Raw genomic sequence first — 25,212 nt, 5'->3', positions numbered from 1 at the left:
GAGAGAGGGGGGACAACCACGCGGCCGCGCCGCTCGAGATAAGATCTCTACGACTCCCCCCGAGTCTCGCTCCTCTCTCTCTATCCTCTCGCCTTTTCGATCCCGTGGCTAATAATTCCCGAGCCCTCCTCCCTCCCTCGAATTCCCTCGCTCTCCCTCCAACCCCGACCATATTCCGGAGGGGAGCGAGGTGGGCAGCTCGAGAGCACGCTCGTCTCCGCTCCAACTCCCTTCGATCTCCTCCGTCGCCTCCTCTGCCATGTCTGCCCTCCAGGCCTACCTCCTTTTCCGGCCTTCCCCGCCCATCCTCCACCCTTACAAACGCTCCTCTATCCCTCTTTCGTGCACCCTCCGCTGCCCCGACTTCTCTGCGGGCTTCTTCTTCCCTTCCCTCCCCATATCCCACTCCATCCGCCGCTTCGCCCTCGTGCCCCACGCATTGCCGCCAGAGAATGTGGATTCGGAGCGGGAACCCTTTTTGTCCAGCCAAGAATCGATCTTGGGCTCGGATACCCGCCGAAGCTCCAACCTTTCGCAAGGTACCGGTGGGGAGGGGTCAAAAGGGGAGACTGAGGCTGTCGGAGAGGTCGGGGTGGTCGGAGATAGTGGTTCCGTGGAAGAACTGGAATCTGGTCGTCAGTTGGTGGAGAAGAAGGAGATGAGGAATAGGTGGCCGCTGGTGGCGTTCTTGGTTGGAGTGATGGCTTCGCTGAGGAGGGGATTCGATGCTGTGATGATGTCGGAGTGGCTGAGCCGGTGGCCGTTCTGGCGGCAGGAGAAGAGGTTGGAGCTTCTCATTGCAGAAGCTGATGCAAACCCTGGAGATGCTGCGAAGCAGAGCGCTCTCCTTGCTGAACTCAACAAGCACAGGTTCAGTCCACCCTTTTTTTGGAGCTTTTCTTCCTTTCTTCTTCTCCCTGTGCTTTTCTTAGGTCTTTGTACCCAAAAACAAGCATTATTTGGGCAATATCCCTATGTAGACGTTATATCATTTTATTATATATCACCTTTGCTGAATTTGTTGTTTATTTAGGTTTCTCTATTGGCACTTTCTTGCTGAAAACTGCACTTTGAGTTTTTGGTTGGAAATCATAACAAATTCAAAATTGGTTGATGGTAAGCTATCTCAAACCTCCATAGATTGTATCTTAGTCTGTGGAGGTCTCCCAATATAAATGGTAAAAGTACACATGTATTAAGATCTTATGAGCTTTATTATTCCATAGTGCATACTTCATCAACATCTTGAACAACAATTAATCCTAACAACGCATATGATTTTCCTTTTCCTGATATTTTGCATTCATTCTAGCAATGCTGAGTGCTTATGTAGGTAGCTCTTCCATGTTTTTTAGTTAGCAAACAGAAGGTTGGATATTATCATGAATTTATCTCTTTCTTTTGATTTTTGCAGTCCTGAATCAGTTATTAGACGGTTTGAGCAAAGAAATCATGCAATAGATAGTAAAGGAGTTGCAGAATATCTTCGAGCTCTTATTGTCACCAATGCTATCGCAGAATATCTTCCAGATGAGCAATCTGGAAAGCCTTCTAGTCTCCCATCACTGGTAGTTAAGCTCATCCGGTGTTACTATTTTGTTGCGTCATGTACACATTCACTTTGTTGATCACCTCTTTTTTAGATCATATTGCATCATTCATGTTCTGTGGATTATTAGCATTCCCTTCCTGTTCTCCTCAAAATTTCTACTTGTTTTGATCTTGTAATCTTGCTACATTGTTGATATACTTCTTAGAAACATATAATGTGACAACATTGAACTATATTTCTTTGCAACAATTTGACGATACAGGGAGGGAAAACAGAAGAAGGAACGTCGATAACACCAACAATCTTCCAAAAGTCCTAAATTATCTTTAGAATTTCAATTGACTGGAATCTGAAGTCATTATCTAACTTGCTTCAGTCATTTGAATTATTTTAGTCAATATGAAGTCATTATCGATATGGGGATTGCTGCTGCTGACTTTTGACTTTTCTTAAAAATATATTCATGTCAGTAGTTGCAAGAGTTGAAGCAGCGTGCATCTGGAAATAGTAATGAGCCATTTTTAAACCCTGGAATATCGGAGAAACAGCCACTGCATGTAGTTATGGTAAGAACATGTTAATCCTTTCAGTTCTGGACTGTGTGCTTGGTGCTGGCTCGATGTATAAAGAAAATGTAAAAAATGTTAGCTGTACTTTCTTCTCTCTCCTTTAGTATCGTACTAATATTCTGCAAGTCAGCCATTAACTTTGTGTCCTATATGTTGCTCATCAGGTTGACCCAAAAGCATCAAGCAAATCAACATGGTTTGCTCAAGAACTTCTGTCAACCATTTTGTTTACTATTGTTGTTGGACTGATGTGGTATGTTTTTATTAATGTTACCAAACTATATGATGTGTTTCTAGTATATTTGAATGATACAATAACTTTTCCTTGTCCCGATTAACTTTTTAATCCTTTCTTTCCACAACATCTATGCGTTGGATCTCATGTTGATAGATTTAAATGTATAGATTGTATCCTTCGATAAATATAGATTTGCAGCAAGCCTAATTCTGTCAATTTAACATGGGTTATACTAGGTCTAATTCAAAATTAGTTGATACCCAAGGCCACCTTCTATAAAATTGAAGATCTTGCCGATAGATTTATCACTACATTCATTTTAATCATCTCTTCTCTTTACGTTCCTATCTCCATTCTGCAGCAAACATGCTTATGAAACCATCTTAATTGGTTTTCCCCCACTTCATTGTTTGTTGTTTGCAATCCTAACCTTCCTGAAAAACTGAATTTTAACTCTTCTAGTTAATGGTTTACCACAGTTTGCCTCAGCATCTCATATTTGCTATAGTCATCTTATGCCCATGTTCTTTACTGATCACCTGACATTTTAGTCCATAAGTAGGTATTTTTTTTGTCTTTAAAGAGTATCTGTACTTGTGGATGAAGATGGGAGGATAAGATTTAGAAAGCTAATGGAAGAAAGCATTCAAACTAATGCAAATAGATCTATAATTGTGGAACATGAAAATAGTAGATGCAGAGCTAAGAGTGCTAAGAAATTAAGGAAATACATGCTATGAGATTCCTTAACCACAAAGATGGTTAAGGATAACTTGAAAGAATACCACAACAAAGGTCAAAGCTTGTACTTTGCACTTTATATAGACTAAAGAGCTTACTAAGAGAGAAATAAGAAGCAATTCAGTTAATCAGGATAAGGATATGACCTCGATCATTATAACTAGTCTAAGAAACTCAATGGAACCCCAAGATGATTCATTCATGTGTCAACCAACATATGACATTTAAATGTACTTAAATGAAGTTACCTTACAATGAATTGGTATTTGTTTCTATCTAGTCCTGTTGTAAAGAAGTTGATAACACCCTTCATGTGTATGATGCCATTTTCTATGCTACCAAAATCTCTGTTGGGTGTTCATTGTGTATTCCAACTGTTTGCGGTTTGTATTGGGCTTTGACTCCCTGGAGACCCAATGTTGGCCTTGGTGTGCCTATGTTAAGTAACTTATGCCCCTTTTTCCCCTTTTGTCACAATTGCAAGATTTCCCAATGTCATTCTGGTGTAAAAGCTCAATCTTTTTCCCTGGTTATTGTGGAAGAATACTTTTCTCCTCTTGTTATTTAACTCTTAGAAAGAACTAAAAGAAATCATAGAAAAGGGTAAACCAGGATGAGCAAAAATGCAACCCAAATCCTTGCTAACCATTAAGGGCCTTAAGGCACATAACAGCTAATTTATATTAAGTATATTAAGTTCCCCCTCCCTCAGTTGTGCTGTTATAGAGAAGGGTATGCATTGAATTATGTTCTCTTTGATGTATCATAGTTCACATTTTCTTTTTAGGAGCATGGGACTATTGCAGCTATATGAGAGTACTTTGTGCATATTTATGTCACTCAATTCCTTTGTAGGTTTATTTTCTAAAGTCACATTGTTAAAGCTTCTTACATATTTTATATATAGGAATTTTTTTACTTGAATATTATCTGTTAATGAGGAAAGCTTTCCTGACTGGAATTCTTTGTTTATATAGTTCTTTTTATTTGTGTATTGTTTTCCTTACTAGGGCAATCGGTGCAGCTGCACTCCAAAAATATGTCGGTAGCTTAGGTGGTATAGGTACGTCTGGTGTTGGTTCGAGTGCTACATATTCGTCAAAAGAGTTAAACAAAGAAATCATGCCAGAGAAGGTATTGTGGCTCTTCTGTGCCCATGTGTGTTTTTCTTGCATTAAGTTTGACTAGTTTTCTAAGTTCTGATATGAGAGTGCTCTGGTTTTTTCATTTCAAAATAATCAGCTAATTTGTTTCAATGTTGCTTGAGTTCCTTGATTGGTTCATATTCAGCAAAAGACTAGATAAGGCTGTTCTTAGAGACGTGTTTCATTCTATTTATAGTTGAAGTATTATATTTTTAAATTTTAGAGGGCCTGATGACATAGTTTAAATGCATTCTGATTTAGGCTTGGTAACAGAAATATAAAAGTTGCAAAATTCACCAGAAATAAAGTTGTTTTTCAAGCAAAAACAGTTAATAATGCTGGTCCTGAGGCTCCTTTTGTGATCGAGATCGTATACATGTTCCTTCTCATGGAGGTGCAGGATAGATTGAGAAAAGCGCGTGGATTCAAAATATTGTAATAAACTTCTTAAACAATCCCCGTGAGTTCTCTATATTATTGTAAATTATTGCTTCTCTATCCTATTATTGCAAGTTCATAGAAACTTTTGAATACAAGCAAATGCAATAAATTTGACTACCAACTAATAATAATGCAACAACATGTCCTTTTACTATGGAGAACTGATAGACAAAAGTAAACTCTGAATCAAGGTTTGCCATCTCGGTATCGAACCCCATACTGGTAAAATACTATTGTAGTGTTGATACATAGTGTATCGGTACGGTACCGTATGATACAGCACACCCCATACCAGGCGGTATGTGGTGGTACAGGGAACCATACTCTGAATAATCTTTAGTCTCCATGCTATCCATCTAGATAAGTGAAATTATTTTTAAGTAGAAATATCTTGTACCTTAAGTAATTTGGGAACTCTGGATTGTGCTGTTCAGCTGGAATAGTTTTCCACTTGGAAGCATTTGGTAACATATTTATATCTTATGATAGAAGAAATTGGTAACATGTATCTTATGATGGAAGATATTTTCATGAACTGTTCTATGTAAATTACTTCGTATGTTGTCAGGGAACATTATTCATTTTAACTCAATAATTTAAACAAACTACCTATCTACTATGCACTTGCGAGTGATTGAATTACAGGTCTAGTTTCTTTCAACTAATTCCTGTCTGCTATGCTTAATCAAATGAGCGATACCATTTCTTTACAAATCTTGACCTCACCCTACTTTGGCACAATTTTAAATGAATATTTGCTAAACATGAAATTTTGGGAATCTCAAATATTTTATTCTCAAATTGTAGCTTGTAGTTGTTTATCCTTTACTGCTTTGCTGATGTGCTTCTCAGTTCCTAACTTGAGCAGATAAAGAAATTACAAAGCATCTCATGTTTTGTTATAGTTTACTTATGAAAAGTTCTGCATCTTTGGTAACTTCATGTGTAGAATGTGAAAACCTTTAAAGATGTCAAAGGGTGTGATGATGCAAAACAAGAGCTTCAAGAAGTAGTGGAGTATCTGAAAAACCCAGCAAAGTTCACTCGCCTCGGGGGGAAATTACCGAAGGTTCGTTTAGATTTCAATCTTTCACTATCAGCCTATTTCTTTCCGAATCATGCATATTTATATATTGTTAGAATGTAATGCTTCAGGTTCAGGTAATCATCATTCAAGGGCTATCTTTTGGATGCTAACATTCTGATAGCTGTATTTGAGATCACTATGCTATGTGTATGTGACTGTGGGAGGTTGATTTTTGGACTTAAGCTAATAGCTTTGTAAACATTAATCCTTTTCAAGGGCAGTTATTTTTTAAGAGACTTAAGGACATGAATGACATGAACTCATTAGACTTATATCTAGCTATGATATGATTATAAACTTCTATCTTATGTCTTAGAATAACTGATCATTTCATCATTTCTCACATTTAATGATTTAAAGCTCATGCAAAAAGATAATTCATCAAAAATCAACAATGAACTTGTTGGTACCAAATGGAGTTTCATCCTTCAATCTGAGAACTCATGCGAAAACCTGTCTTGTAATATGTGATCCTTGTGGTGTCTTTGCTTCATAACACATATTATTTGATAATGCATTGTATTATGTACAGTAAGGTGCTCTATCTATCAATGATCTCGTTTAGATTATCGGGCATGTTATGTATGAGCATTCAATTTTTGAGAGATCTAAGTACTTCTCTTTTATTCTTTCTTATATGTATGTGTGTTTGCATGCGCGCATGTGCATGTGTGCATGTGTATGTGTGTGATATTGATCCTAATGCATATTGTTTTGTAGGGAATTCTTTTGACTGGTGCACCTGGAACTGGAAAGACTCTGCTTGCTAAGGTGAGATCATCCACATAAAAGGACACACATGCACAGACACACGTATGTGTAATCACATTGTTATCAAGGTTCAACTTCTCCTCAAAAGTTATTTGGCCTTTGAGAATATTTATATGCATTACAACTCAGGTGCTTCTATGACAAATAGAATAATTCCTTGTGTAATCTTAGTTCTTGCATGGCCTATTCAAGCTGGCTTTTCAAGAAATTATATATTCACCTTTATTTTATTAGATAGAGGATATCAAACAAAGGTATGTGTCAAGACATGTAGGTTGACCATCAGATGCAATTTTTCAAGAATGACTATGAGCCTTTGGAATTCCCAGTTGCTAATTATTGATATCATTCAGCAGTGGCGAGTAGCTTCTTTTTAGGATAAAAAAAATAACCCCCTGCATTTTAGGTTGATTTGCAAATATCCCTCTACATGTCAAAATGTTGTAATGTCAACTTTTCATTTTATATATTGTTGCAATGTCACCCAAAGACCTCCCGATTGGGGCCAAAGATGCCATCCATGCCTATGTGGCTAGTTATTAGCTGACATGGTTGTTTCTTTTTTTCTTAAAGAATAGACAAGTTGACATGGGTAGTTGGTAAAGATCCAGATTTGTTTGAACTAGCCCAAAAAAAAGGTTTTGGCCCATCCCTCACATGCGTGCTTGGCACGTGCTCATGAAAGGAAGAAGACTCCAATTGGCTAGTTGGTAAAGATCCAGATTTGTTTGAACTAGCCCAAAAAAAAGGTTTTGGCCCATCCCTCACATGCGTGCTTGGCACGTGCTCATGAAAGGAAGAAGACTCCTAATTGGAGTCTTCTTCCTCTCCTGATTCCGGTGGAATCGAGTCCTAGGGCAAGCCAGAAACCTTGGAGTCTTCTTCCTCTCCTGATTCCGGTGGAATCGAGTCCTAGGGCAAGCCGGAAACCAAGCTAAAGCCCTAGGATCTTGTCTATAAAAGCCTCACGACTCCTATGGATTCCACCATCGAAAAACCATGAGAAATCCCCATTGATTTCGAGCTTTTCATTGTGATTTTATCCTTAGATTTTCCATCAAAATAGATCACCAGATCACCTTCTTGGCCTCACCGGATTTAAGGACCTAAGTCCTTGATTCCTCTATTTTTTTTTTGATTTCATAGCTGTCGTCGCACTCGAATTAGAGTTGGTGAGTCGCCGGACTCATCTTTGAATAGAGGTGCTCTGTTTCAATTTCTTTTCTTTGTGAACTTTTGCTAGCCGCCGGTTGGTTCGGCCTTTATCACTGTTTTGAGTGCTCTAGGCTCGCATGACTGACATTGGTCATCGGTCTAGAGAGCTAACCTTGAATGATCTATTTTTTTGAACCAATTTCTTCATGAATTTTCTTTATTTTTCCTTCCATTTGACCGGTCATCAATCATAGCCATTGCTGCCGCCACTATTGCCACGGGACGTCACCATGAGCAACGACCCATCGGCCATGGCCTTGTTTGAACTGGCCCTCTTTTTTTCTTGGATGTGAGGAAGAGAGAGGCTTCACGTCTCTTGTTTCCCTCTTCTCTCTTCTCTCTCTTCCTTTCTCTCTCCACTCTCTTAAATTAATCGAACCTCCACGTCAGCTTCTCTATCCCTTTAAAAAAAAAGAAAACAATCATGTCAGGCAATAACTAGCCATGTAGGCATAGATGACATCTTTGGTCCCAATCACGATGTCTCTGGGTGATATTGTAACAATATGTAAAATGAAAGATTGACATTACAGCATTTTGACTTGCAGAGAGGTATTTGCAAATCGACCTAAAATACAGGGGGTTATTTTTTTTACTCTTTTTTGGAAACTGATGTCCATCTCTTCTTTGCTATTAATATTTTCTTCATGACAAGATCTAGAACACCTAGAAATTGTTTTTAGGTGTTTCATAACTGTTTATATATGTTTAGTGGCACTTGATTTTGATAGTCAATTAGCGCAGGGACATAATATCCTTTTCTAGATAATAAGGGACATAGAAATGGAATTAATCTTTTGGACTAAGTTTTGGCATGAAGATAAGGAACATGGACTTGGAGACTGAAAATTTTATGGTGGTCCTCGTTTATGCAGAAAAGAGATATTCTTCTTTTTTGAAGGGAATGTGGAAAATACATGTTCAAACATGTTTGAACTTGTTCTGGCATATGATAGGTATATTATTGCATGAAGGTGGTTTTTCCCTATGCCTATAAAATATACCTTATATAATGAACACTGCATGCCATTCTTGTTTGGGAATGGTTATTGGTGCAGACACCTTATGTTGCTTCATCATCTTCATTGTAAACACCTCAAGCAAATATCATATACTGACTTTGGTGGTTAGTATATAAGACCTTATAACATATGGGTAGCTTGAAGTTTAGTCCAACAACAAATGAAAAATGGAAAGAAAAAGCTAAGTAAAATCCTTATAGATGAAAGGTCCCTTTGTTCCCTATGTGATTGTTCTAGCACTAGGTTTTGTTGGTTCTGTTTTTTCTTCTTAGCAGTATAATTATGTTGTTTATCAACCAGAGCTAATCTGCTGCAGGCTATTGCTGGAGAAGCTGGTGTTCCTTTTTTCTATCGAGCTGGATCTGAATTTGAGGAAATGTAAGCCAACTATTTTTGTGGCAATAAATTTTACATCCATTTTTGCTGTATTGCTAATAGTTAACATTTAAGTTACAAAATCCTATGAAAGGACAATGTTTAGAAGCTCTGCCATGGTCATTAATTGTAACATAATGCACTTGTTAAGTTTATTGACCACTCTGCATCCAGTGCTTAATATCTTGCGTAACGTAGTCTGTCCAATTTATTATATATTCAAATTTTGTTTATTTTACTTATTTTGTTTTTTCCTTGATAACTGGCCTTATGTTTTAGGTTTCCTGTGATCTTGTGCTATAGAAGCTTGTTGATTTGTATTATGTGAAGTTTAAGGTGTTTCTGTCTGTGAAAAATACTGATGCAGGACCAGATTTAAATTATTAATTTTAAGACCTGAAGTTTAAATGTAGACGGGGCCTAAATGTTCAGAAGTGTGGATGCTAAAACTAAAGACTAAATTTTAATGCTGCTTGAACTTACTGGAATCTGGAATACAGTTTAGTTTGGACAATAGGGGTGGTCAATGAGAAAATTGGGTAGGAGATTAGTTAGTTAAGGGTCTTGATGGGCCTTTAGAATATTTGCATGAAGCAAAGTATGAAAAAAAAAAAAAAGGAAAAAAAAAGGTTAACATGGAGTCTTGGTGATCACAAACCTTGAGAACTGTCCGGAAAAATCATTATCAAGAAAGGAAGAAGGCTACTATTCTTTTAAATATTAAAGAGGATAACTTTAAGGATTTTGTTGCAGTTTAAAATTGTGTTGGATGCAAGACTGACTAGATGATTATTGAGTAGGTTTTTAATGCACTGCACTATAGGAATTCTGTTACTAGCAGGAATTATTTATTCAAAATAACAAAAAAGAGATCTTGATTAGTAAATCTGACTTTTCCTAAACCTGTACATTATAAAAAAATATAACTCTCAACTACAAATGCTATTCAAAACACTGTACTTCCAGTTCTTATGAGCAAACTAGACCTGTCAAGATGATTTTTTTTTTCTGCATCATCACTTCCTTTCCGAAGTGCTCTCCTTCAGCTACTTAATTTGTCATATTTGTTCATGAACTATGATATCAAGCATTGCTCTTTCCTTTACTCATGACTTTGTAGGCTCAAACTTAAGTTTGAGTATGGTTGGTGGATGATTTTCTTTTCTCCCTGATGTGTGTGCCTGTCCTTTTGGTGGTGGGTAGGGCTTCATTAGGATTGTTAAATAATTGCATTGTGTGTACAATATATTGGTCTATTTTCTCATAAGTGAATAATTATTGCATCCTGGCATCATGTGCTCTCTCATTAATAGACCCCTCCTTAAAATTATATTCTGGATTGGCTAGCATGAATAGACCATATGAATCAATTCTTTATTCCATCACATTGCATCACAAAAGCATACAGCACTCGGTTCTCCAAATTATGTTCTCCTCATTTGAGGCTTTTCAATATGTAGAGGAGTTTGCAATTCTTGGATTAGAATGCCTTTCATGGGTTGCTCCTCTAAGATGACTTTATGCTACAATTGTGAAGACTTGAGAATAATTTTAATTTTGGAGATATCATAAAAATTTAAATTTTAAACACTTCGTGTTCATATAATTTTCTTACTGTTTGTCTCTTATGTCAGGTTTGTTGGTGTTGGTGCTCGGCGAGTGAGATCCTTATTTCAGGCTGCTAAGAAAAAGGTACACTTCTCTTTAGCACCTATGGTTTGATTTGTTTGTTTATACAGTATTGCACTCATGACTGAAGTGTTACATATTGTTAGCATGTCAAGTCAGTTGTAACAATTCTCATTGCTATACCATGATGCTGTGATTAATATTATAGGCAGCATGTAGTATAAATAATTATATTAGAAATGATGTGAGGTAATATTTTTCCTTTTCTTTTCCATTCAACTTAAGAACGAAACAGGAAAGGTAGATTGAAGAGTTATTATTGTAAATAAATCACAAATATCAATTTAGATATCTTGGATTGTTATACTTTTTCATGGAAGGCCGGGTTACATACCTTACGCTGCTAAAATGACGTCAGATTTGAATATCTCACTATAATGAAGAGTAGATGACTAACCAACCATCTCATTTCTCTTACATGACAATGGGTGACAATGAAGCCACCTGCTCTTTTTATCATTTAATAAAGGCCGTCCTCTCCCAATGATCTCTATGGCTTTATCAATAATATCGTTTTGCACACGTTTCTTTCATTTTAATTGGTGTCATTAGCTTTAAATGATATGTTAATCCTCTAACAAATCTTCATTACCCATTTGCTGCATCTGCTTTTGTATTCATAGGCACCTTGCATCATTTTCATTGATGAAATAGATGCTGTCGGATCCACTAGAAAGCAATGGGAAGGGCATACTAAGAAAACGTTGCATCAGCTACTTGTTGAAATGGATGGCTTTGAGCAGAATGAGGTATTTTATACCTTATACCCGTACTACTCTCCAAAGTCACATGTTAGTATGTGCCAACAGCTCTAATAATTTTATACAGGGTGTTATTTTGATGGCTGCGACAAATTTGCCTGATATTCTAGATCCAGCGTTGACAAGACCTGGTAGATTTGACAGGCATGTAAGTTCTGTTAATTTTTTCCTGCAGTCTTTTCTTATGTTTTAGTTTTTCTAAACTGAAAATGGAAATTTGATTGATTTCTGCAGAAAAAACAAGTTGGATGTTACAATATTTGAAAGCGAGGACTCTTTTTTGCCAAAATATTTAAGCCCCTTATATGAGTTATTCGATTCAGAAACTTGCTAAACATTAATTAGTGAAGCACTTGCAATCTTTTTGCTTGTGATACAATTTGAACTTTGTAATGTCTACCTGTGAGGAGATGGCTCTAGTTTATTGGTTACTCACCAAGCTGGAAATTTAATCCCATCAATGACTGGCCAAGCATATTCTGAAAGTTATCCTGATCTTCATTTTTGAACTAGCAAGAATCAATAGAAAGATTCAAATTTCTGCTTTGACTTACAGTTAGTGGCAAAATTACTGTATGTTTTCTTATTCAACCACAAACTGTAACTTAGATCATAGCTCAAGTATGGAAGAAAATTATGAAAGTAAGACCATATATATCTAGAAGAAAGTAATGTTTTCTGAAGGATAATTATGAGCTAATTGGTTCCTTTCAAGTATTTATTATCAAGTTCTGATCAAACTTATTATTTTTTATGAATTATGACAACTGATGATAGAGCTGCATTGATCTGGGTTTACGTTTAAACTTTATGTTAATGATGATCTTCAAAATTCAGTTTGTATTCCCGTCCTTGATCTCATATCTTGGATTGGTATTGTTGGTTGGGTCAGATTGGTTCAACTGGGCCTGAAGAAGAAATATTCCTATCTTAAGCAATAAACTTGGCGGCATTTGAGTTGCAGTTGTAATGACTGACATGGAAGTATTTATTATATGGATGGAGAAAACATGACAATTGTTTCTGAGTTGATAAATGAAGATGCTTAACTTTCAAAATTTGAAGTATAAGGTGCAACTTTTGGTTGGTTCATCTTCATAAAAAATTAATTTTAAGAAACTGGGAGAAATGCTTTTGGTTGCAGAAAACACAAGGATTGCTCCTCCATACAAGATCGACAACACAGGAATGTTCTTATTTTGATATTTCGCTTCCAATCTGTGCTCCAAAGTGGGGCACAGTTCTCTTATACATCCCTTTGATGGCTGATGTCAGGTTGAAGGTTGCTTGTGAAATGCTCTCAAGATTTTGTTGATTGTGCATTGTCATTAAAGATGCTGAGAATAATAATAGTTGCAAGGATCATGGGTCTTATGTAGCAGGGGAAAAAGAGGGAGGTTTAAAAAATGATGATGATAGAACGTACTGGAAGCTACATATGAACGATTAGTTGGCAATTAGTTAAAACGAAAATGTATCCCATGAAAGGTGGTGAATGGAGATGTTATTGGATATAGATATATCTGATTCAATTTGGTATTTCCGTATGATTTTGAACCAAGCACAAACGTAGCCAAGCTTTTAATATCAGTTCAGGTTTAGACATGGGTGCATGGTTTAGAGTTCAGCTAAATTTGGATATGAGTATTAATATGCGTATAGTTTTCAGATCTGAATATGGATTACCATGTATACTTATATGGACGAAATATGCTTATATGTTTCCTTTTTAAATCAATATACTATTTCTGCCAACTTTTTACAGATGCATGGGCCCACAAGAAAGGCAGTCTGGACACCTTGGTAACCTGTGTATTTGATACCTCAGCCATCAGTATTTGGTAATGCTGGATGTGCTATTAGCCAAATCTGATTATGTTTGGTGGTGTTTATATTTTATACCATGTACATTTGTTGCTCATATCCAGTTTCTATCTGCATTTGCCTTTACCAAGAACAGATATTTATTTGAAGATTTGAACGATCTCTTGTTTGGAAATGGCTATATAGTGCAAATTATGAATATGAATTTTTGCGTATATCCATTCTGCACAAACTCTGTTTGCATCCTAATAGTTAAGCATTATTTATTTGAAATAGCAGAAAGGACAATGCTCAATAAGCCGATTATTATTCTTTCAAAGATGTTTGAAATTAGACAGCTGTTTTTAATGAGCAACAGCCTTAAACTGAAGAATAAATATTGAAATGTGAATCAAACATGTTGAAACTGAAATTTCATGAGGTTGTGTTCATGTTTGGCTTGTGAGTATTTTTGTTTACTTTGACAGATGCACTTGTTTATGATTTAGATGTTAGAAATCTTACTAATATTTCAGTCTGGTGGATTATATGGTAAAAATTTGTTGAGGCATTCATTCATGGTATGGAGGAGTTCTTTAACTGGTGAAACACTATGCCTTATGTGAGGGTTTAGTCAATAGACTTATCTCTGTAGTTGCTAATAACTGAATTTATCATGTATATAGGAGGAGTTTTCTGAGTAGGTCACAAGATGTAAGTCATAATGTATGACCGCACGGACTATGGACTTAATCTTTTACCTGTCTAAAACAATTACTTGCTAAACTCATGGGCGATGCATATGCTCCCTTTGTCCTGTTGTTGATTTTCCAAACGCTTTTATGAGTATCTGTGGATGAGTATATAAGCACTAATTGTACAGGCAGAAAGAAGCAGTAGAATGCATACACACTAAACACCACTGAGCTTGCATGCTTTTGGTTTGATGTTCTTGCTACTAGATTTCTGCTTGAGGCACAATAAATTCTAACAAAATTTGCTTCTAGATTGTTGTTCCGAATCCTGATGTGCGGGGCCGGCAAGAAATTCTGGAGCTTTATTTACAGGACAAGCCATTGGCTGATGATGTAGATGTTAAAGCAATTGCTCGTGGTACTCCAGGCTTCAATGGTGCAGGTTTGTTTTCTTAGTTTATTTTAACGCAAAAAAGTGTACCCGCATTTTTTTACTCTAATAACACTAATCACCAAAAAACTTAGATTAGCAAGTAGCTTGTTTCCTATTAATTCCTTGTTCCTTATCATCTTTTTTACCCTTCAACAGCATATCATTTTGCATTTGCTCAAATCATCTTAGGGTTTTTTTTTAATAGAAACAAAGACAATTAAACTACATATTTATTTATTTATTTGTCTTATTTGTTAGATCTTGCAAACTTGGTAAATATTGCAGCCATTAAGGCTGCAGTTGAAGGTGCTGACAGGTTAACTGCAGCACAGTTGGAGTTTGCAAAGGACAGAATAATTATGGGTGCAGAGCGGAAGACTATGTTCATAACAGAAGAATCAAAAAAGGTATGCATGCTGTGTGCTTTTTATCTTTAATGATGGCAGTGCTAGTCCTTTCTTGGTATGCAAAATATAATCTTTCAATGCCTGATCTAAACTTATCAGATCCATGAGAGATTTTTTATTAAAATAAATGTTAATATAATTATCTTTTTGTTAGCTCACTGCTTACCATGAGAGTGGTCATGCCATTGTTGCACTCAATACCGATGGTGCTCATCCTGTTCATAAGGCGACTATTATGCCACGAGGATCTGCCTTGGGGATGGTGACACAGCTTCCTTCTCAAGATGAGACATCTATCAGCAAGAAACAGTTACTAGCACGCCTTGATGTTTGTATGGGAGGGAGGGCTGCTGAAGAGCTCATCTTTGGTGAAGAATATATCACAACCGGTGCAAGCAATGATCTCCATACCGCTACTGAGCTTGCACAGTACATGGTATACTTTTCTAAGTCCAGCAGTATTGGTGTTGTTTTTATCCAATATCAGTTTCTCACAAGTTTGTTGGTTTTCAGGTGTCAACCTGTGGGATGAGTGATGCAATTGGCCCTGTGTATGTCAAAGAGCGACCAAGTTCAGAGATGCAATCACGAATTGATGCAGAAGTATGTGTTACGAGACTTGGTCATTTTCTAAGTCTATCGATTACACTTTGGTAAGAAACTTCTTTTTTTATATGTATTTACAGGTTGTCAAACTCCTAAGAGATGCTTATGACCGAGTTAAGCAGTTGTTAAAGAAGGTTTGTTTCTCGAGGTCTATTGCTTGATATGAAACTTCTGAAGTTTTACAATAAGATGCATTCATTTATTTGCATAATTCCATACAGAATGACTTTTGCACTAGAAAATGAAGCATTTGCTTGTGACCCATAATGATTTTAGTATGATTACAAGGTTATATTCACCATTCCAATTCCATGAGACCAGAGGTGTGGGTCTCCTCATTGCATTAATTACTTTGGTTTGTGGTTATATTAGCATTAGAATGAAACAGATGGCCTCCAAAGTATTACGGGAGAATTAGGATATGCTATGGGATTACATATAAATTCTTTGGATCCTTCTTTCTGCATTGTATAAGAGATGACTGCATGAAGTTTCAAGGATGATAAAAGCCAGAGACTAGGATTTTGTAAAGCAGTGAGTTAGAGATAACTTTTACTCATCAAAAAAATTAAGTTAGAGTTAGGAACATGCTGATATGGTTGTATCAAGGTTGCAAAAGGCAGTCGATACAGGTATCTATGAGGAGCAAGGACTGAGAATTTTAATTGTTTTCGGGGAAAGAGAGCTTTACATGTTACAGAGATGAACATGTTCCTACCAGAGGGGGTTTCATGCATTTATTGTTCTTCATTATATTTTCAATACAAGATAGAACATGCTTGTATAACTAATTTCATAGATGCAGCTTCAGATTTAATAATTTGTTAGGCTAGAAAAAAGTGATTACTTTTGCTTCCTCGTTATGTGATAAGAAAGATGAAGTGGTAAGGACAGATATCTCTGACCAATTTGAATGAGCATATGAGGATGCACAGCTGGTGTACACCTCAAATCATGTGAAGCTTAGCTGTAATTTGAAGACAATATTGGGCAATTCATGTCACATAATGAGAACTAAATGCACAAAAGTTCAGTTAACTAATGGTTGGAGTGTTCTCTATAATGGAAGCATACATGTGATTCTCTCTATGAACTGGTGAGGAAGATATAAGGTTGGTATCAGTTTCTGTATGCTGGTCCTCTCAGAAGCTGCATAGTACTTCAGGATGACAAGCAGCCTGTTTTGCTTCATGATGCATCATTCTGATTTACTTGCAGATTGAGTTATACAAGCATCGTCATTGAACATAAATAGTAGATAGGGTGTGTTGCCAATCTTACGGATTCCTAGTTAACTTGTTTACATCTAAGCATAAGAAGTAGAGACCAGGAATCAAACATGCAGAGTTTATATTTGTGGTGCTTTTGCTGATGTAAGCAGTGAGGATAGCTTTATATATTGAACTTTGCTTACACCATAATCAGAAGTAAAAAATGACTCAAATTGGTAAAGCATTATTTTGCTCTGTTACTTGGGTGTGTAAATTACACAATAAATAACTGTCATCATTATTTTATTCATGATTGACGTAGTCATGACTAAATACTTGGATCTTTTGAATAGTAATTAATGTATTCTGATAATGTGATACAGCAGCCATTTGTAATTGACTTCTGGCATCACTCTAGATCCAACATTCCCTATGTGCTTAAGTGGCTGCTGAGTTTCTCTCAACTTTTTCTATGCTCTTGTAGCTGCATTAGTCTCTCTCTCTCTCTCTCACTTACCATATACATGGCTTTTGTTATTTTTTTCAGCATGAAACGGCATTACATGCACTAGCAAAAGCGCTTCTTGAGTATGAAACACTCACTGCAGATGAAATCAAGCAAGTCCTCAATCCTTACCAAGAAGACCAACTTTTGGAGCAACAAGAGGAGCTTGCACTGACTTGACTAATTATCATTTATTGACTTAGTTTTGCCTCACTGTAAAGCTGTGTACAGTAATGCAATCACAGGTAAATTATTAGAAATTCTGTGACGTCCTTTTTTCTAAACTGGCTACTAAAGGCATAAGGGAAGTATCATGTTCTTTTCAACTTCCGTTCCATTTAGAAGGAGCGGAGGGAAATATAATTCTCACAAAGGACTGTAATTTATCTCAGTTCTGTTGATCAAAGCCGATGCAATCAAATACGGAATAAGCAACTTTTGGAGAAGACCTGCGGTTGTCTGCAACAATTTAGGTATTTTGATCAAAGGTACAGTGGAAAAATAATTGTATTAGATTCCAACAATACCGATTTGTTTAGGTAGTAAATTTTGTGTATCTGACCATCACTGTTGTTGCACACACAGTAGAGATCATGAATTTTGTGTGGTTTGAACGCAACAAGATATAATTGTTGCTGATCATTCCTTCTCCCGGGGAAAATGAGAAAAGAGGGAGTGGGGCGAGAATAAATCTATGAACTAATTCTTATTTCAGAGGTTATATCACTAGGTGGTCCCTCACCTGTACGGCCATGGCTGCAAGGCTGACTCATTAAGGTGAGGTCAGCTATGAACATAATACTAATGTGGAAAATAGGAAACAATGGTAATAGTAATGCAGTTGAAAATCTCAACACCAACAATCAAAGCCTCACTAATGCAGCGTCCGCTATGAACTTTCTTTTTTTTTTTTTTCGTTTGAAAGAGTCCACTATGAACTTTGTGGAGCGTGACTCCCGCGAGGGAATAGTAACACGAGAAAAAACTTCGGAAGCATGTTTCCATGACATCATACGTATCAAAAAAAATAATAATAATAATAATATATATATATATATATATATATATTATATTATATGTAGGTGGTCATACCACTCTGGTAAGAGAGCAACTTCAGAGTATAAAATATCTCGTAGAATCGGCGAGCAAGTCTCATCCTATTTAAATCCAGTCTTCGGAATGCTCTGTCATATAAGATGTGATTCAATCTATCATCCTATTTTTTTTTTCGGTTGATATATTGAATCGATATTGTAGCAGAAAGATGAAGAGCAATCCAGATGTTACGGAGCAGCGAATGAGTTTTTAACTGCTTCATATTGTTTCAGATCCAACCAATGATGATGGTAAAATCTCTATTAATAAAAATCCTCTTCCTCTGCAGCTCTTAGGATTGAAGGCTCGAAAAATAAGAGCCCTTGCTGTCATTCGGATCTTGAATGACAGAGCCCACACCATCCCTATCATATCTGAAACTGTCATCAAAATTCATCTTGACAAACTTTGAAAGAGAGGGCTTCCAAAAAATGAAAATAATCTTCTAATTGCTGCAAGAGCAGCATGGGAGTTCCAAAGATCAAGGGCATCAAGGGATAAGCAAGCAGCATTGAATTGGGTATACTTTATAGCCAAGTAGATGGTAGGGCTGAGCAAATAACTGAAATCCGAAGAAACCACCTATCTGATCCAATAAACATCGGTTTCGGTCGGTTGAAAAATATAAATTGGATGGAATTGGGTTGGGGTTTGTTAAAAATTGATTATTTACGGTCAGATTCGGTTCTTACATTTTTAATCCGTATGAAATCGAACATAACCGATGTAGTATTTCACAAACTTATTTTCATTTTGGAACGGCATCGTTTAGACTTAAATACTTTATTCTAAAAAATACTTTATCATCCATTTGGATTCATAGAAATAATAATGTTGAATTGTTGATGAAAGTACATCAATTTGAGATAATTTTAAAATAAAAGCTTTCAGATGTAGTTGCTTTTAGATGAGTAATTTTTTTTTTCTGTTTTATTTTGTATAGATTCAAAAATAAGTCCAAAATTTGTAAGTCATAAAGTTTAGATCTTTTTTATATTAAATTAAAAAAAAAGTAAATAAGTTTAAGTTGATCAATATTGGATTTAAAATCAGCATTAGATTAATATTAAAGTCCAAACTGACACAACCCATCCGAATCCGTTGCAAATCATTCATTTTGGTTCCAAACGGTTTATACATGATAAATGATCCGCAATAGATTAAACTTTCTTCAATCCGATTGGATTCGATCGAATGAAATTTTTGTCCTGAGTTGAACTTTTTTGTCACATCTTAGATCATGCTCTCAGGAATATTTAGATAGAAAAAGAGCTTCCAATAATAAAAAAAAAATTATTATCTTCGAACAACAAAAAGGAGGTCAATGAGCACCAACTCTCTTCCCTGACCTTTTTTTTTTTTTTTGGAAAGGAATGCTGCTCCTGGTGCGGCTATCTCACAGCAGATGTTCAAGCCTAAATGATTCCACAAGTACAGGATATGCAACAGAAACCTAGTCCGGGTGGCGCATATCCCAAACCGAGCCAGCTAGTCAATACCGGTATTACAACGGGCTGGAGAACACCTTGCCTTATCTCAGTAGGCTATCCAACCCACGGCCGTGAGAATGAATATTTCTTGGGTGCTATCTATTGATTTTATAAGTAATTACAGCAACTTTTTAGGTACAACTTTTTAGGACATGTTTGGTTTATGCACATGTATATAAATTTTAAAATAAATGTTATGCTTATCATACGGTATTTGGAAAGGTAGCATAATCAAGAAATAGTTATACTCGTCAAACTTATTTATTACGGGCATACCTACTCCAAAAGAAGCTATCATAAACTATTCATTGATGTAGAAACATATTTTATATAAACTTTTTATTATTTTGTGGACAAAATTTATCGTTTAAAAAATTATTTAATAAATAATTTTTGATACTCAAATATAGAGCCAAAAAAGTCGATGTAATTCATAGTATAACTATCTTTATAGGCAAAACTTCAATTTTTTCTATTCTTTAATTTCCAAACCAAATGGCAAATGCAGTTTTAAACAGAGAAATCTCTTCGTGATATTTGACTCTCTTGATAGACTGGCGAGGAAAATGATTGGTTGGACCTAGAGTAAATTCATGGCTGTCATAAACCGTCACCGAGATGGAAAATTTTTTTTGTTAGGTCACCCATTTGTGGCCTTTTAAAACTTATTACGTACCTAGCCAAGAATTTCAGGTTGATTTGCACTTAAGTTTCCATGAAAAAAGAGTTACAAGTTCATAAGAATTATTTGCAAGTGCAGCCGAAAGACATCTGTTAGCTGAAAAGCTTTGCAATTGTAGCATCTACAACCACCATTTGTGCTCACTTGCCCCAATTAGGGATGGCAATCAGATCAGATCAAACAAATTATGAATCAAATTGGATGATACAGGATACATAAAAAACCTATGGATTCGAATTCAATCTCTTTATTAAATAGATAAAAAATCTGAATCAAAATTAATTATTTTATTAAATAGATAATTTATTTTAATTTATAATAAATTGAAATAAATTAAATGGATTAAGCGACAACCCTCCTGCACCTCGTCCTCATCCCGACACCCCAACCCACCCAAAACATATACAAATTTATCTTCCATAAAGGAACTTGGAGCAGCTTCAGGCTAGAGACGTACTGCCGACACTCGAAGCTTATCTATCTCATCGACACCACTAAGGCATCCAAAAACCCGTGATTCAATTCAAAAAGCAATTAAAACCAATGGATCATGGCTACTGAAAGGAAAGCTCTAACAAAACAAAAGCATGTCCTGAAGGTTTCTTCTGTTCATAAAATAGAATAGAATATAGTCTAGTGCATACATCCACATGCCTCCATAATGCACAATAACACGCAAGAAAACCGTCCTCTTCCCCGTTTTTACAGAAACATATTTAAGCTTCTGTGACATGGTGTAGACGGCCTTTACCAAAAGCACATAGTGACCAATTCAGCTACATTATATTGCACGTAGCACCACAGCCTGATACAGGAAAGCCAGTGATAACAGGGAGGCCTACTACTGCAAACCTTCAGTTTAGGCAGATGATGGAGATAAAGAGGTCGAGAAAGTAGAGGTTCTTGAGCCAGTAAAACACTAAGGAATCCCTCCACCATCCAATTTTAAAGGGTTAAAGAAGTACTGGATCAGCCTCAAAGCATCCATGCCTGCAGCTATGTACATTTCCTCCACCTACCTCTAGTCGACTTATAATCAGTCAACCGCTTCCGTGGCGTTCTGCCAGTCGCTCGGACACATTGGCCAAAGATTTGAGGTTGCACTTGATCAAGGCCTCCACAAAGTAGCACGTCTCATCCTTGGTGTTCCCATCAGGCACGTCAACCACAAACGACTCGATTACCAGAGTCCCTGGTCTCCCATCAATTACCTCAGGGTGGACTGTTATAACAGAAGAGTAATTCTGCCAAGCAAATTGATATGAGGATTGGATAAATTGCAGCTCATACCAAGATTGAGCCAATATAATTGTTAAGTAGCAATTCCTGATAATTGATCTATCACCATGTTCTAATTTTCCACTTCCTACATGTACACTATTAATCACAAAATGGAGTGTTGATATAAAGGAATGGGACAGGATCATTGTTACATTGTGTAATTTGTTCCTAGTTGCTAGTTACCCGATAATAAGGAATCAACAGATACATAAACAACACTAGCATGATCCAATTAACAATTATCATCTTTTGGCAAATTGAGTTGGAAATAATTGCTATTGGACATATATGAAGTTGTCATGGTTTCCACAGTGCTCAAGAGATTATATTGCAAAACCATGGTTTGATAAACAGACTACAAGAAAGATCAAAGGAGTAGCACTCTTAGAAATTTTGATGGATTAGTTAATGAGAATATGCTGGTTTATGAATCAAGCTGAAAAAGGCAAGGGTGTTATCCACAAGAACAAAGAATATTGTTGCTTGTTTGGTAATACCATCCACCGAGAGGATGAATTAAAATGATCTAGTACATAAATCTACCATAACAATGCTAAAAAGGCCTCAATATTTTCTGAAGCCAGGAAAAAGAAAATCATAAGTGCGTGTACGATTTGATCACCTGGTTATACAGAAGAAGCAAATCTACCACAAAATCGATTGCACTATTAACCAACTTTAAGACCACATGCTCTTTTACTGGTGAAATAATGAAGGAATCATCTAAAGTAAGAGTTGGAATAAATTTGAGGTACAAGAAACAAAGGCCACATTTGGACTTTTAGAGCCAAAATCATTTCCAGAGCTTTTCTCTGATTTAAATTCTGATATTTCAATATCAAAACAATCTTATTGCTTTGAATTTGTAAGACACTGAATAACAGCCTAAAGTAACCAATAAAACACAGAGCATAGAGCAGACAATTGGCTTCAGTGGATGGTGCTAAGTCAAATATCAAAGGGCCATCACAAACAAATCGAGTCAGCCATTTTAAAATCCCATAATGTTTCTTCACTATGTCAAACCTAGTGTTAGATCCATTCTATTTCTTTTTGTTTAATATGTTTTGAGGCTACCAAGAACGGCGTCTAAACTAACTACTGCTAAGCTGGAGAAAAGAGCAGGAAAACATGAACAAGATTGATGTAAGAGAAGAAGCAATTGAAGAGAATCAAACCCTGAGTCTATGATCTCCTCCAACAATCTTGATGCTAAGGATGTGTTCGTCGTCATCAAGGAGTTCCAAACGCTCGGTGCTGGTGGTGGCCGGGAGCCCTGACTTGACATTGACTTCTCGAACGCTCCCAATCTCCAGATCACCCTGCACCACACATCTGCTCACAAAGGGTTTGTATTTCTGCGGCTGATCAAATCTCCTCACTAGTGACCACACCTATTACCAAAGAATTAGAAAAAGTAATCAAAGATCACAATAACTAAAACAGCAAAGAAGGCCACAATTCTACAAGCATACCAAGAACACGGCCAAAAGGGGTAAGGCTGCTAGACCCCTAATAAACTGGAGCAAGATTCTTATCTTTGAAAAAAAAAAAAAATGATTTCTTCCTTCAAATTTATGAAATGCACAATTTTGCAGGCACAGAGAAAACAAATTGATCCAATCAGTTGAGTAATATCTCATATTTCCTAAACAACCCCAACCTTAGGTTGTTGCGATGGCTTCTGGCCCCACAATACTGCATTAAGAGATCAAATCCCTAAAATTCCTCAAAGTAACCATGGAGAACCGACGAAAGATCTCGCCTTTCTTGACATATCCAACACCAAAGGATCCACTGAAGAGTGATATAATAGAGAAAAGGAGAAAAAAGCGAGGAGGGAGAGGAAACTTACGAGATGGACGGGGGCCTTGATGTGCTTGACGAGAGTGGAGCTGCACTGGTTCTCTCTCGGCTGGTGGCGGTGGTACCGACGCACGAACTCGGCCTCCATCTGCCTGCATCCATGGCCACTCATCTCGTCGGACCACCACCCGCCCGCCGCCACCGACAGATCTCCGCCCCTCCCTCTCTCCCCAACCATTCACCCCCTTCCGAAAAAAACCTCACCTTTGATCAAGAAAAAGGAAGAAGAGCAGCAGGAAGATGAAGGCCGACGTCGAAGAGGTCTTTAAGATGAGGGAGAGGAGAACCCAAGCTTCTCTGCTTTCTTTCCTCGTTGGGCTGCCGAAATTCTTCTCTCGTCTCTTCTTGTTTGTTTGTCTTTTATGGATTCATTCGGACAGACAGCAGCAATAATGGCGGAGAGGAATCTCTCGATGGTCCCTGCGCTCGCCTCCTCCTGCGTCGCGCTCGGCAGCGATATAAAAATGGGAACGGGAGGCAGCGCCCACGTTACTCTTTAACTCCTCCATCACCATTTGCCATTGCATTTCCAAACGATTTATCGAAATGCCACTGAAGCTGCTTTCCATCATTTTTACTAATGGAGGTCACCTTTTAAATCCGCTACTTATTATCTTTAATCATCTGACTTGATTGAGATTGTTTGAGATTAAATTAGCCACAGCCGTGATTAGTTGTTATAACAGAAAAGAAAAAAAAAAAACACTCAAACAACTTAAAAGAATAAAAGCATTGTTCACTTTTATTGCAATTCAATAAACAATAGGTTTTTTTTTTAGTGGATATAAAGGTTTGCATTTCAGAAAATGTTGTAATTTAGATAGTATAGATGTTAAATAACAGTCTTTGTCTTGATCATTATTCATGTTATATGATACCTATCGTAATTAGAGGAATAGTGAAATAATGTTTGGTATTTTGATTTTATTATAAATAAACATAAGATAACAGGCATTCAGAATCGATGTAATAGAATTATTTTGAAATGTGTATATAACCTCGAAGTTAGACGGACTACTTGCCATGAGCCCACAATATAGGATCTTTACTAAATGAGGGCTAGTAGTCTATATTAGACCTTGCATTTATTTTAGGCTAAAATTTACATTAGTTGTGTGATATGGTCTATAAAAAAGTAGGTTGGATAGCTCGAATTAAAGTTGACTTGAGAATTTTGGAGTAACCATCTAGAAATATTATAATTAAATGTCAAAATAAGATAAATATATTGTTGATATTGTAGCAATCATAAGTAGTATCATTGCTCAAAGATTGAACTTTTTCTTACTTATTTGTATCTTCAAGTTAGATCATAGTAATACTATCAGTTTTTCAATAAATTGTGATATATATTACTACAAGAAGAGGTATCAAGGGATAGCATTTTTTTTTTTAATCTATAAACTTAGATCAAGTAGCTAATTAGTTGCATCTACCTACTAAGGTTTGTACAAATTTTTGTTTCATAAATTAATGATGCATATTTTAATTTTATGACATCTATGTAAATATTTGGTAGAATCCAATCCTTG

General features: G+C 36.5%; 2 protein-coding genes across 4 annotated transcripts; one reads left to right on the top strand and one right to left on the bottom strand.

Moving 5' to 3' along the window:
- The first annotated feature begins 1 nt into the window (after position 1).
- LOC105047572 (ATP-dependent zinc metalloprotease FTSH 9, chloroplastic/mitochondrial-like) lies at positions 2-17,712 on the top strand. 3 transcript variants are annotated; one of them, XR_012141988.1, is made up of 18 exons: positions 4-870; positions 1,415-1,568; positions 2,026-2,118; positions 2,286-2,374; positions 4,111-4,234; positions 5,636-5,755; positions 6,494-6,544; positions 9,098-9,159; positions 10,791-10,848; positions 11,469-11,594; positions 11,674-11,754; positions 14,417-14,546; positions 14,796-14,944; positions 15,099-15,380; positions 15,458-15,547; positions 15,631-15,684; positions 17,309-17,511; positions 17,659-17,712. XR_012141988.1 is itself a non-coding variant. In XM_010926550.4 (17 exons), exons 1-17 carry the CDS (start codon positions 260-262, stop codon positions 17,444-17,446), a joined length of 2,412 nt encoding a protein of 803 aa, XP_010924852.2. In that variant the 5' UTR covers positions 4-259; the 3' UTR covers positions 17,447-17,712. The 3 variants fall into 3 exon arrangements, 2 of the variants coding, with proteins under 2 accessions (XP_073115064.1, XP_010924852.2); XM_010926550.4 differs by having other exon boundaries at positions 17,309-17,712; XM_073258963.1 differs by lacking the exon at positions 15,631-15,684 and having other exon boundaries at positions 2-870; positions 15,458-15,597; positions 17,309-17,712.
- Positions 17,713-21,123: 3,411 nt separating this feature from the next.
- LOC105047573 (abscisic acid receptor PYL8) lies at positions 21,124-24,119 on the bottom strand. Its single transcript, XM_010926552.4, has 3 exons — positions 23,670-24,119; positions 22,993-23,208; positions 21,124-21,777 (listed from the first exon to the last, which is right to left on the bottom strand). Exons 1-3 carry the CDS (start codon positions 23,856-23,858, stop codon positions 21,574-21,576), a joined length of 609 nt encoding a protein of 202 aa, XP_010924854.1. The 5' UTR covers positions 23,859-24,119; the 3' UTR covers positions 21,124-21,573.
- Between the last annotated feature and the right edge of the window lie 1,093 nt (positions 24,120-25,212).

Source organism: Elaeis guineensis, chromosome 6 (genome assembly GCF_000442705.2).
Source record: "Elaeis guineensis isolate ETL-2024a chromosome 6, EG11, whole genome shotgun sequence".
Lineage (NCBI taxonomy): Eukaryota > Viridiplantae > Streptophyta > Magnoliopsida > Arecales > Arecaceae > Elaeis > Elaeis guineensis.
Note: the sequence above shows the minus strand (reverse complement) of the source record. Positions and strands in the feature narration are given on the sequence as shown.

Excerpts from the sequence above, each read along its gene's own strand:
- LOC105047573 (XM_010926552.4), bottom strand. The coding sequence starts at position 23,858 with ATGGTTGGGGAGAGAGGGAGGGGCGGAGATCTGTCGGTGGCGGCGGGC. Across the intron at positions 23,209-23,669 it reads TCAAGGCCCCCGTCCATCTC|GTGTGGTCACTAGTGAGGAG; the intron begins GTAAGTTTCCTC and ends CTTTGGTAATAG. Across the intron at positions 21,778-22,992 it reads GAGGAGATCATAGACTCAGG|AATTACTCTTCTGTTATAAC; the intron begins GTTTGATTCTCT and ends TTTGCTTGGCAG.
- LOC105047572 (XM_010926550.4), top strand. The coding sequence starts at position 260 with ATGTCTGCCCTCCAGGCCTACCTCCTTTTCCGGCCTTCCCCGCCCATC. Across the intron at positions 871-1,414 it reads GCTGAACTCAACAAGCACAG|TCCTGAATCAGTTATTAGAC; the intron begins GTTCAGTCCACC and ends TGATTTTTGCAG. Across the intron at positions 14,547-14,795 it reads TCCAGGCTTCAATGGTGCAG|ATCTTGCAAACTTGGTAAAT; the intron begins GTTTGTTTTCTT and ends CTTATTTGTTAG.